The sequence below is a fragment of the Urocitellus parryii genome, chromosome 1 (genome assembly GCF_045843805.1).
Source record: "Urocitellus parryii isolate mUroPar1 chromosome 1, mUroPar1.hap1, whole genome shotgun sequence".
NCBI classification, from domain to species: domain Eukaryota; kingdom Metazoa; phylum Chordata; class Mammalia; order Rodentia; family Sciuridae; genus Urocitellus; species Urocitellus parryii.
In genome coordinates, this window is record NC_135531.1 from 104,141,244 (window position 1) to 104,152,610 (window position 11,367).

General features: G+C 50.9%; 1 protein-coding gene across 2 annotated transcripts; it reads right to left on the reverse strand.

Annotated features, from left to right (window-relative positions):
- Nucleotides 1-575: 575 nt before the first annotated feature.
- Cd74 (CD74 molecule) lies at nucleotides 576-10,366 on the reverse strand. Of its 2 annotated transcripts, XM_026414652.2 has the most exons (9): nucleotides 10,087-10,366; nucleotides 4,738-4,910; nucleotides 4,526-4,605; nucleotides 3,995-4,057; nucleotides 3,224-3,319; nucleotides 2,838-2,925; nucleotides 1,878-2,069; nucleotides 1,397-1,459; nucleotides 576-1,124 (listed from the first exon to the last, which is right to left on the reverse strand). In XM_026414652.2, exons 1-9 carry the CDS (start codon nucleotides 10,161-10,163, stop codon nucleotides 1,114-1,116), a joined length of 843 nt encoding a protein of 280 aa, XP_026270437.1. In that variant the 5' UTR covers nucleotides 10,164-10,366; the 3' UTR covers nucleotides 576-1,113. The 2 variants fall into 2 exon arrangements, with proteins under 2 accessions (XP_026270437.1, XP_026270438.1); XM_026414653.2 differs by lacking the exon at nucleotides 1,878-2,069 and having other exon boundaries at nucleotides 10,087-10,363.
- Nucleotides 10,367-11,367: the final 1,001 nt, after the last annotated feature.

The window sequence follows — 11,367 nt, forward strand, 5'->3', positions numbered from 1 at the left end:
TCTTCTTCAACTTAAATGTCAACAAACCTAGCCACAGGTGTCCTGGGCCTTCTCTTGGTAATAAGTAGCTGGAGCTGAGTAGTGTTCGGCCCAGTTAGTTCAGCCTGGGCACCCCATTCTTCACAGCCCCCCCCCCCTTCCTGTCCATTCCTGACACTGAGGCCCTGTGTTGGTTGCCATCTGTCATCATACTTGTGCTGTTCTTAGTATAGAAATGAAATTGGGGACATGGGGAAATGGAAGCTGAACCAAGAGGAGTTTGTGCTTAAAAAACTGTATGCAAAAATCTCTTTGGGCTGGGGATGTAGCTTAGCAGTAGAGCGCTCGCCTAGCATGCACAAAGTCCTGGGCTCAGTTTCCAGCACTGCACAAAAAGAACGAACTTGTTTTGGAAGTGAAGAGTCTTCACATGTCCATGTGTGTCTCTGTTCAAAGACGTAATCCCTAGATCACCAGCCTCAGTGCTTTGGTACTTTAGGCTGCGTTCTCACACCTAGATGACTGTATTTAGGTCTTCGCTGACCTCCTTATGGTAAATTAATTGGATTCCAACAAAAAAGCCGGGAGCCAGAATGTTCTACTTAACTACCTTTTATTCTTACGTGATCCATGGGCCTAAGGCTGATGACAAGCTTGGCTGAGCAGCAGAGTTGGGTTGGCATAAGTGAGGAGGGCTAGTTGGTGGGTGAGGCTGGGTTCTTTGGGGATTGATTAAAAAAAGGGGGCAGAAGGGGAGAGGACAACGAATATGTTCATCCTAGAGCTTGGGGGTGAGGTGTTCCATTCCCCGTCTGTGGGCCTAGATCTCTGAGCCCCATGTTGATGACTACTATGATGTTGGAAATGGGGGTTCTCATAGTTGGGGTCCACCTCCCAGTTTTGCTTCCCTGCTGATGGCTAGGAGTTGGGCAGCAGGGCCCTGTTGTGTCATCTGTGCTATTTTGATCTGTCATGCTCCAGGATGATGGAGAGCCAGTCGCCAGAATCTCATGGGACGAGGTGTAGGGTATGAGAGAATGGAGTTTGGGGGGACTGGGGAAGGCTGGAGGTACGGAGGAGCAGGAAAGCTGTGACCACACAGAGCTGGCTGGTGCTGGAGACGGCTTCTTGTTTTCACATGATGACTATGGAAAGGAGCATCAGAGTGAGGCTGGTCCCCTCTTTGTTGTCCCTGCCCTTCCCCCGCATCCTGAGGCTTCAGAGTAGTCAAAGACTCCACCCTCCGCTGCCCCCTGCTGAGGTACAAGCCCTGCCCATCAGAGACTCCTGTCCCTCGCCCCCAGCAGCCCCCAGCTCTGTTCCTCAGTTGGGAAAGGGTCATCCCAGGCTATCAGAATAACTCAGAATCCTCTGGGAATGAGCTATGGGACCAGGTCCCCTTGCACAGGGCTCTCACCTTGGCCCAGGTCCTGCTTAGTCACACCCAGTCCAGAAGACACATCCTCCAGTTCCAGTGGCTCTGTTGGGAGCATCAGATGGTTTGTTCCCTGTAATGCCAGCCACCCCACCTCTGGGCAAAGTGCCTGAAGACCTTCCCTGGAGGTGGAGCAGGCTCCACGATGGTGGGGGGGGCGCTGAGTGAAAGCCCAGGAAGGGGTGGCGCGACACAGTGGGAGTCCATAGGACTCCTGGATGCAGGAGGACAGCGCATGGACAGATGTGTGGATGTCAGAGGAGACAAGTGACAAAGGGACAGACAGAAGAGGAGTGCCCAGATGGGTGGATGGATCAAGGGCTAGATGTGTGGCTGCCAGTGGCTGTCCCCAAGAGCTGCCATCCCATGTCCTGGTCCCATGTGCCAGGAGGGACCTCTTGCCCCTTGGCTTTCCTAATCCTTGCTAGTCCTTCACACTGCTGGCATGGTGGCCCCTGCTTACCACTGCAGTCATGGCGCCCGCGGCTCCTGGTGTGAGGGACCTCAGTGCCGTTGGGGAAGACGCACCAGCAGTAGCCGATGCTCCCATGGCACTGGAGCGGCATATAGTTACCGTTCTCATCACACTTGGGACGGAATGCGCCCGGGTGGACAGCAGGGATGTGGCTGACCTCTTCCTGGCATTTGGTCAATACTGAAGCGACAGGTGTGATGAAGACAGTGAGTGAGCAAGCTCTGGGCTGGGGTCTCGGCAGAGCCGGACTTGCACACCCTGCCGTGGGCCTAATGCCTTGCGCCCTCATGTCCCTGCTTCCTCCACTCACTGCATAGGAGCGAAAACTGAGGCCCAAGGCCTAGACCAACAAGTCCAAGATCAAAGAGGAAGTGGGTGGTTGTGTGTCGTTCACCCCAGAACTGGATGACCCCTTCTGACAGCCAAAGCCGTAAAGTTTGGAATTGACCCATGATTGTGATTTCAAGAGGAAAGCAGAAATCAGCCTTCGGTTACTGGAGTACCCAAATACAAGTGAGGTTGCCCTTTGTTGGGGGTGCTTAACGACATGGAAGCCCAGAAGGAAGAGACAGCACGAGGGTGAGATTGTAGCACTCATAAAGGCGTCAGGCAAAAAAAAAAAAAAATGGTGTCATACTGGGGTTCCTGCCTGGTATGTTTGATGTTGGGTTTGCCCCAGGCCCTCTTGGGCAGTGTCGTCTTCTGTGACGGAGGTGATGTCATGACAGGAGGCCTTTGGACCCCAAGAGCAGTTAACGGTGTGAAAGCACAGACCAGACAAGAGGGTCCAGGGCAGCCAAGCCCAGAGAGAAACAGGCAGGAGAGGTGGTGAGAGGCGGGAGAGTGACACATGATCATGGAGTTGGCAAGTGCTACAGGCCCTCTCTTTCCAGAGAGCCCTGAGGGAGCCCCAGATCCCTGGCACCCCAAAGTTCCTACTCCCTGTACCTCTTGTTGGGGCCTCAGTGGGCTTCTCCTCCAGGGAGTTCTTGCTCATTTCAAACAGGAGCCACTGGTGCAGCCAGTTCTCGAAGACCTAATGTGGGTAGAGGTTAGAGGTCAGAGGTCACATTCAGTAGACATCACCAAACTGCTACCCTGCCTGGGAACAGAAACATGGAGGATCATACAGGGCCCTGATACCAGGATCCAGTTAAAGACCAGTGGATTCCTCAACTCTACGCATTCTCCAGCTTTCTGGGCTTTGTGAGTGTTCATGGACCCAGAGCAGCTTCCAGAGAATGGCTCTCCTAGCCCAGCCCTCCCCACCCCACCTCTTCCAACTCTACCAGAGACACCAGAAAAAAGGGCTTCAGTGCAGGGAAACTACTGACCTTCCAGTCCAGGTTGTCCATGGTGCTCTTGAGGTGTTTCAGGTTCTCTGGGAAGCTCCCCTTCAGTTGTGGGTACACCTTCAGGGGATTGGATTTCTGCAGAGTGGCAAGGCAAGAAGGAAGGTTAAAAAGCTCCCTGTCAGGCAAGGTGAAAATGTGCAGCCCATGTTCCCCTTGTCTTCCATTCTGAGATGTGGACCTGAGCTGCACTAAGCCTGGCCCCTGGACCCCAGCCATATGGAAGGGGAGGAAGTAAGGGCTGTTCACCTTGTCACTACAAGGGCCCAGGGCTGGGAGTCAGGCTTCAGGTTCCAGACCAGCTCTACCAATACCCACCCCTAGTCTTGTCCCTATAGACACCTACTTGTGTTCGAGGTCTTACCTTCTCCAGGAAGACTGACCATCCCCAGCTTAGTTGGGTCCTCTGCCTGTTACTTGAAAGCCACCTATACTTGCCTTGTAACCTTGTCACTTGCCTGGGATCACCCACTTGCCTACGATCCCTTTGGCCTTGGGAGCTTGGGAGCTCCTACTGTGGCCTGAGTCTTGCACAGAAGATAGGAATTTTGGAAAAAAAAAATGAAAGGAAAAAATAGCTGGAGCAAGTCACTTCAGAGCTTTTGGCCCTTTTCTGCATCTCACAGATGAGGGCAGGATGAACTACACGTCATTTAAGGGCCCCCTTGGGTTCCTTCAGTGAGCATGGGAGTTTACAGTGAGGTGTGGGCTCGAGCTCCTGTGGGCATGGGCTGCCAGGCCCCTCGCACTCACCAGGAGCAGGTGCATCACGTGGTCCTGCGTCATGTTGCCGTACTTGGTGGCATTCTGCTTGGGCTGTGGAGGGAGGAAACAGAGGGTCACTCACCCGCTGTGGCCCTGAAAGTGGGGACCTGCTGCAGGAGCCAGCAGCCAGGGTCTGGGGAAGAGTCAAATTCCAGGCACTCAGCAGGCCTGTCCCTGCCACAGGAAAGCTGTTGTGTCACTTGAGTCTCCAGCCTCAGGGTCTTCATTGGTCACAGCTGGCATAAGCTTCCCTGCGCAAGGCCTTACCAAGAGCAGTTTTGTGAACAGAAACCTTCAATCCATACATAATATCAAGAGAAGGGGAGGGGCGGGCCTCCTCCCGGCATGGCCCCAAGACTCTTGCCCCACCTCCATGGGGAGCCCCTTCCTGAGGCAGCCTCCTGCTCCCACAGTCAGGACACTCCCCACTGGGCCTTTTCTGGTCCCTTCTACCTGCCCCTCTCCTTGGCACCTGTCCCTAGATCACATTTCCCTCCCACCACCGTGGGCTGTCCTTACCCCCTGGTGCAGGCCTTCCATGGGCAGTGCCTGCATGAGCAGGGGAGTGGCCATCCGCAGCTGGCTCACAGGCTTGGGAGCTGTGGGGAAAGCAGGCAGCATGAGTGTGGGCCCAGTGCCCAGAGAGGAGGGCACTCAGGGAAGGACAGTGGGTCCAGCGGGGTGCAGGAATGGGGGGAGGTGGGAGGGCAGGGTGGAGGAGGGGCACGCACGCTTGGGAAGCTTCATGCGCAGGTTCTCCAGCTGTAGGTTCTGTGAGGTGACCGTCAGCTTGTCCAGCCGGCCCTGCTGCTGGTACAGGAAGTAGGCAGTGGTGGCCTGGCCGGCCAGGAGCAAAGCCACCAGGATGGAGAAGCCTGTGTACAGGGTTCCACGGCTGCATTTGCTGTGGGGAGGGACAAGGGGATGGGTTAGAGGAGACTCCAGAGAGCTGCCCCAGTGGCGGGGTGGGAGGGGACCGACAACACCCATCGGCCCCTAAGCCACCCACCCATCCACATTATACGCTGGTTACGGAGATGCAACTTGGAGACATCCACAGCCTCCTTCCAACCATGGTTCCCCTAGGAGCTGACCCCAGCCTTGGTCAAGTGGAAAAGAGCCAAGAGACAAGTTTCTTGTCCTTTCTGGATCGTGGTGTCCCACGTGTTCGGTGACAGGTTGGAGCAGAGTACCTCCCCATGTTCCCTCTGCCATGGGACAAACAAAACAGGGCTGCCCTCAAGAGGAAAGGATTTTGTTCTATTATTTTGTAACTGACCAAAAAAAAAAAAAAAAAAGAAAGAAAGAAAAAGATATGTGCATTTACCGTGTAAGGGGAAGAGGGTATGCTTCCCCAGTGAAGTCATATTTAAGGAGAAAATGGAAGGTAATGGGACTGGGACCGCAGAGAATGTGGCCCACGTGGAAAGCAGAAGTGTGGCCTTGACATTTAGGGTACGGGGAGCACTGATCAATGTCACACTAGAGCATGGCCAGGCATCACCCACTCCAGGGACACATCCTCTGCCCACTTTGGCACATCCCCACCAGTCTCTGAGTCTCAAAGCCCTCATCTGTCACATGGGTACTCCTCACCTCAGCAATTCCAGGATTTGGTTTTCTTCTTTGAAACAAGATCTGTCTGTGACCAGTAAGTATCTCATGGTAATACCCAGCTGGGGAGAGGGGTGACAGAGTGGGTGCCTGAGCCTGTGTGACCTGGGTGAATTTCTCACACCCTCTGGACTGGCCATTGCACAATGAGGTGTGGCCAGACCCTCATACCTCAGGGAGCCCTTGCAGTTGTGGGTCTTGGATGCAGTTTTGGGGTGTAAGTGCATGGGGGATATAAGGATCCTGTTTCTAAGACCCTGAGAGTTCCTGGCCTATACTCAGAGCTGCACCCACCCCTGGGTGGAGAGCGACTACCCGGACTCTGCTGTGGTTTGATGGGTGCCATCTGAATTCAGATTTTCGAGTGTGCTGGTGTTGGCGGGTGAATGGGATTAGGGCCCTTGTAAGAGGACTTGACAGAGAGACTTGTGTTCTCTTGCCCTTCCGCCTACTGCTATGTGAAGATGCAACAAGGATGTCGTCACCAGATTGCAGCACCTTGATCTTGGACTTCCAGCCTCCAGAATTGTGGGAAATAAATCTGTTTTTCTTTCTTTTTTTTTAATGAATTATTCAATCCATGATATTCTGTTATAGCGGCAAAATAGACGAAGACAGCCCACTGGAAATGTCAGGATGAGTCTGCACCCGGCTCATTCCAACCCCTGGCAAGGATGGTTTAGGAAACGCCAGGAGACCCTTCTGCCTAGTAACTCATGACATCACAGGCATAGCTCATTCTCATTGGCTCTCTGTTTGCCAGCTCTCTGCTTTCAAAGCCAAGAGTCAGCCCAAGGGAAGAGTTATTCTAGAAGGAAAAAGCGAAAACTCTATGGGGAGAAAGGAAGAAACCAAATAGGAGGGGGAAACAAAATCCACTTAGTGACCTTCCCAAGGAAGGTCTGGACTGGGCTCCAAAGACAGTGAAAAGTTCCCCGTCCTCACTCTTGCCTGGGTCCAAGCTCCAGCTGCATTATTTATTCTTTTTTTTTAACTTTATTTTTTATTTATTCATTTACTTATTTATTTAGCAGTACTTGGGATTGAATTCAGGGGCACTCTACCACTGAATCACTTCCCAAGCCCTTTTCATTTTTATTTTGAGATAGCGTTTCACTAAATTGCTGAGGCTGACCTCGAACTTGAAATCCTTCCGCCCATAGCTGTCCAAGCAGCTGGAAATACAGGCATGAGCCACCATGCCTGGCTCATTACCTTCTTCTTCTTCTTCTTTTATTTTATTTTTTTGTTTGTTTGTTTTTATTTTGTAGTTGTAGGTGGACAGCATGCTTTTATTTTATTTGCTTATTTTTATATACGGATCTATATATGCTAAGGATCAAACCCAGTGCCTCACCCATGCTAGACAAGAGCTCTGACACTCAGCCCCAGCCCCAGCCCCAGCCCCTCATTATCTTCTTATCATTACCCAGAGCACCCAAAACCCACCCCCCTTTTTTGTACTGGGGATTGAACCCAGGGGCACTTAACCATTGAGCCACATCACCACATCCCCAGCCCTTTTTTTTTTTTTTTTTTTTGAGACAGAATCTCACTGAGTTGCTTAGGGCTTCGCTAATTTACTGAGGCTAGTTTTGAAATTGAGATCCTCCTGCCTCAGCCTCCTGAGCTGCTGGGAATTACAGGCATGTGCCACCTTGCCCAGCACCCCGAACCCCTTTTCAATCCCACACCTTATTCTAATCCCAACTCTACCTCCCACCATATGAGTTTGAGGAAGTCCTATCCCTTCTCCTTTCTGGATCTCAGCTTCTCAGAAGACCTAAGAATTGAGATTCATATTGAATATAAGACCATGTAATTGAATTAGAATCCCAGCTCTGTCACTCACAGCTCTGGTCGTGGGCAGGTCACTTAACCCCTCTGCATGAGTAAAATTAAATAAGAGCATTGCCTCAAAGTGTTGTGTCAAACCAGATGCATGTGTTAATCTCAGTGATTCAGTAGGCCGAAGCAGGAGGATCACAAGTTCAAAGCTAGCCTTAGCAACTTAGTGAGACCCTGTCTCAACATGAAAAAAAAAAAAGAAGAAAGAAAAGGACTGAGGATGTAGCTCTGTGATAAAGAGCCCTTGGGCTCAATCCCCAGAACCCCTGACAAAATGTTATGTTAAATAAGGTGATGAGATTAGGGCTGGGGTGTGGCTCAGTGGTAGTGTTTGACTGCAGTCTGTGAGACTCTGGGTTCAATTCCCAGCAACACATACATAATAGTGATGAGGGTAAAATTCTTGCTCTTTGCCTAGCACATTGTTAGCTCTCTATAAATAAATACACTAATCTCAAGGGAGTTAATAGTTAACTTTAGTATTTGACTTCCTTCCTCCTTATGCCTCTTGAAGGCCTGTCCCCTGGTTCTGGTATAGGGCCAACTCTTTTGTCACCCCCTCTTTTTACTTCCTCCTTTGCACTGCCTCCTTGAAGAATAAAAAAAAAAGTAATTAGCTGACTTCAGGAGCCAACCAGAACTAGCAGGAATCGTGTTGCGGATGTTGCCAGGCAGAAGTGTTCACACAAGGGTAGGAATCAGGGTCCTGTCTGGAATGGCCAGCTTCAAAGAAGCAGTAACCAAACTAAAGTGAAAACCAGACAAGGATTCGATGAGCCTGAGTTCAGAGGCCCACCTCTCTCTCCTCGCAAATCCTGCTTGTAGAAGGGGCCAGAAAGAAGAATGGGCTCAAACTGAAATCAGGGGCTAGGGATGTAGCTCAGTGGGGTTGTAGCTTAGCCTAGCACATGTGAGGTACCAGGTTCAATCCTCGGCACAACACCAAAATAAATAAAACAAAGGCATTGTGTCCATCTACAACTAAAAAAAAAAATTTTTTTTTAAACTGAAATCAGACTAGTCCTAGTTTAAATTCTGTCTTTAACACTCAGCTGCTGTGAGAACTTGGCTACGTGACTTACCAATAAGAGACACAATTTTCTTTTGTGAAAATCGGGGGAAAGAAATATTCCAGAGGGCTAGGGATATAGCTCAGAGTGCTTGCCTCGCATGCACAAGGCCCTGGGTTCAATCCACAGCACCACGAAAAGAAAAAAAAAGAAATATACCCGACTCATAGGGAACTCCAACTGTGAGAAATAAGCGGTTAGTTTTGTATCTGGCAAACAGTCATAGTAACAAAGAACAGTGGCGAGGACCGGTGGAGGGGAACTGGTATCATGGCTATTGTCTATTATTATTGAGACCCAGAGGGAAGCAGTGATTTACCTGAGGTCACACATAACAATAGCAGAACCCTGAACAAAATTCAGCCCTCAGTGAAGGGGGGAACTCCTTGCCGTGGGACGCCCTGGGATTTTCACAGGCTGCTGCTCTAATGGTCTGTATCTGGTTACCTTTTCCTCAGAACACAGTTCCTCATGACAACTCTCTAGTGTTTCTCCCAAGACCCTTTCTGCCAGCAACAGCTGACGTCAAGGTAGCTGTAAGTAAGTCCCCATAGAGAGCAAATTACATTTTTGCTGATGGGAGAAGCAGGAGCATTAGGGTGCTACATTCTAACCCCTTTTGTTTTTTGGGGGGAGAGGATGAGGGAGGGTACATGGGGGAGGCCATTTCTGGTCCAGGAGAGGGACCTGGAATGGCTGTGCTGGCTCTTGCTATAAGGGAGAAGGCATGGACGAGGTATGACGCACGTCAAACCTGGGGCCCCTCAGAAACCTATCTGGCACTCTTCCCTCCACTTGGAATCACTGCTGCAACAGCAGACATCTCTGGGTCCCCTACAGACACCTGCAAGTCTCATTCCCTTGATACAGACCCCTATGCCCACTGATGGTAACCAGGAAACTCCTCAACCAGGAGCTGCTTCTACCATCCTCTTTTAGAAACTCTGTTTCTCTACTGGGATCCAGAACATTTTCAAAATCTGGTCCAAGTTTTCTAACCCAGGATTCATGGCCCAGCTTAAGGCAGGTCTGCGAATCCCCCGATATCGTATGGAACTCTAGAGAAAGAACCTAGGCAGTCTTCTGATTTTGTGCATCACACAATGACAGTAACAAACCCTGCTCTAAAAGAACCCCTCAGCCAGGCATGATGACGCACACCTGTAATTCCAGTGGCTCAGGAGGCTGAAGCAGGAGGATCATGAGTTCAAAGCCAACCTCAGCAAAAGTGAGGCACTAAGCAACTCCATGAGACCTGTCTCTAAATGAAATACAAAATAGGGCTGGGGATGTGGCTCAGTGGTTGAGTGCTCTTGAGTTCAATCCCCAGTACCAAAAAACTAACAAACTAACAAACAAAACCCCTCACTTTACAGAAGGGGAAATCAAAAACCCAGAACTGGCCAAAGACTTGCTCAAAAGCACTCAGAAAGTGTTCAAGTCATTGCGTCCATGACGCCTCCCTGCAACTCTTGGTGCATGCTCCTTCTGGGCACCTGCACATATCTGTGTGGCCCAGGGTTTGCGTGGTCTGATCCTTACACATACCTCTCCTGCTCTCTGGGGCGCTGGCCCAGTATGGGCAGCTGCTCGTGGTTAGAGATGAGGTCGCGCTGGTCTTCCATGGCTCTGGCCTCTGGTCTTTTGCTCAGCTCTTGCTGCTGCTGCTGCTTGCTGCTGCTGCTGCTGCTGAGTATCTGGGACCCTGAGTCCCTGGCTCACCTCTTGAAGTTAGTGCTGAGAGGAATCTGATTCGTCCAGAGGAGTTCACTCCTCCCACCTGGTAGATGTGGAAGTGAAAGCCACAAAGCTGGAAATACCCCACTCAGGCCAAGCTGCCTTTTGAGGGCCAGGATGAGAAGGGGGAGTCCCCAGGCAGGTAGAAAGGCCAGCGCAATCCCATTGGCTGCCCAGGGCCCTCATCACTTGTTTCTGGGCAGACTTTTGGATTCATAAGGCTCTTAGGATGTTTCCAGAAACAGACAAATGTGTTCACTGCCTAGACAGGAAATCACTTTGAAGCAGAAAATGGCTATATCTGACTCCCCTCTCCGTCATGCATAAGTGGGTGCAGGAAGGGGCTGTGTATCTTCGATGAGCTTAAACAAATTCTCTCTGGCCTCAGTTATGTCCTTTCAAAATGGGGAAGGAAGGTTGGACTTGGTGTCCCCTCTGCTCCATCTGAGAGTCGGTGTTGTTAAGACCCTGGCAACAAATGCTTGCCACCACTTATGAAGCCTCTGTGCCAGGCACTGTGCTAATCATTCCCCTGTTGGGACCCCGAGACTTTTCAGGTGAGGACCCCAAGACTTGCAGAGGCCAGGTGTTTGCCTGTGGTTTAAGTCTGGAAAGTGATGGAACCCACACTCTTGACCACTCTCCCCTTCTGCTTCCTGATGCTCAAATTGTGGGATTCAAATGCAGGAGAATGGAGCCTCTGGAGGGAGAGGAAAAGGATGTGAGGGCTGGGAAGTGGCCTAGGCAGAGTCAACAGAGCCCGCAGGGCCTTACTGCCTCCTATCTGTGGCTCGTGCAGACTTGGTCTCCCTCCAGCTTCCTGACAGAAGAACACCTAAGAGCCTTGGACCCTCTAGAGTGGTAAGTCTTTTTGTTGGCTAATGAGATGACTTGTGGCTAAAAGCTCCCCTTCCCAGTAGTTCCAGGATGGGCAATGGCTGCCAGATGAACAAACCAGCGATGAGGGGGCTGGGGCTTCCAGATCTCCATGGAAAGGAGAGAGGCTAGAGATTGAGCTCAAACATCAATGACCAATGATTGAATCAATCATGTGTATCTCATGGAACTTCCATAAAAACTTTAACCAATAGG

What these genes read in the sequence shown, in the direction of transcription:
- Cd74 (XM_026414652.2), bottom strand. Translation starts at nt 10,163, where the DNA reads ATGGAAGACCAGCGCGACCTCATCTCTAACCACGAGCAGCTGCCCATA. An exon ending in TGGAAGGCCTGCACCAGGGG is followed by an intron (nt 4,058 to 4,525) that starts GTAAGGACAGCC and finishes CTCCCTCCACAG; the next exon opens with CCCAAGCAGAATGCCACCAA. An exon ending in TGGACAACCTGGACTGGAAG is followed by an intron (nt 2,926 to 3,223) that starts GTCAGTAGTTTC and finishes TACCCACATTAG; the next exon opens with GTCTTCGAGAACTGGCTGCA.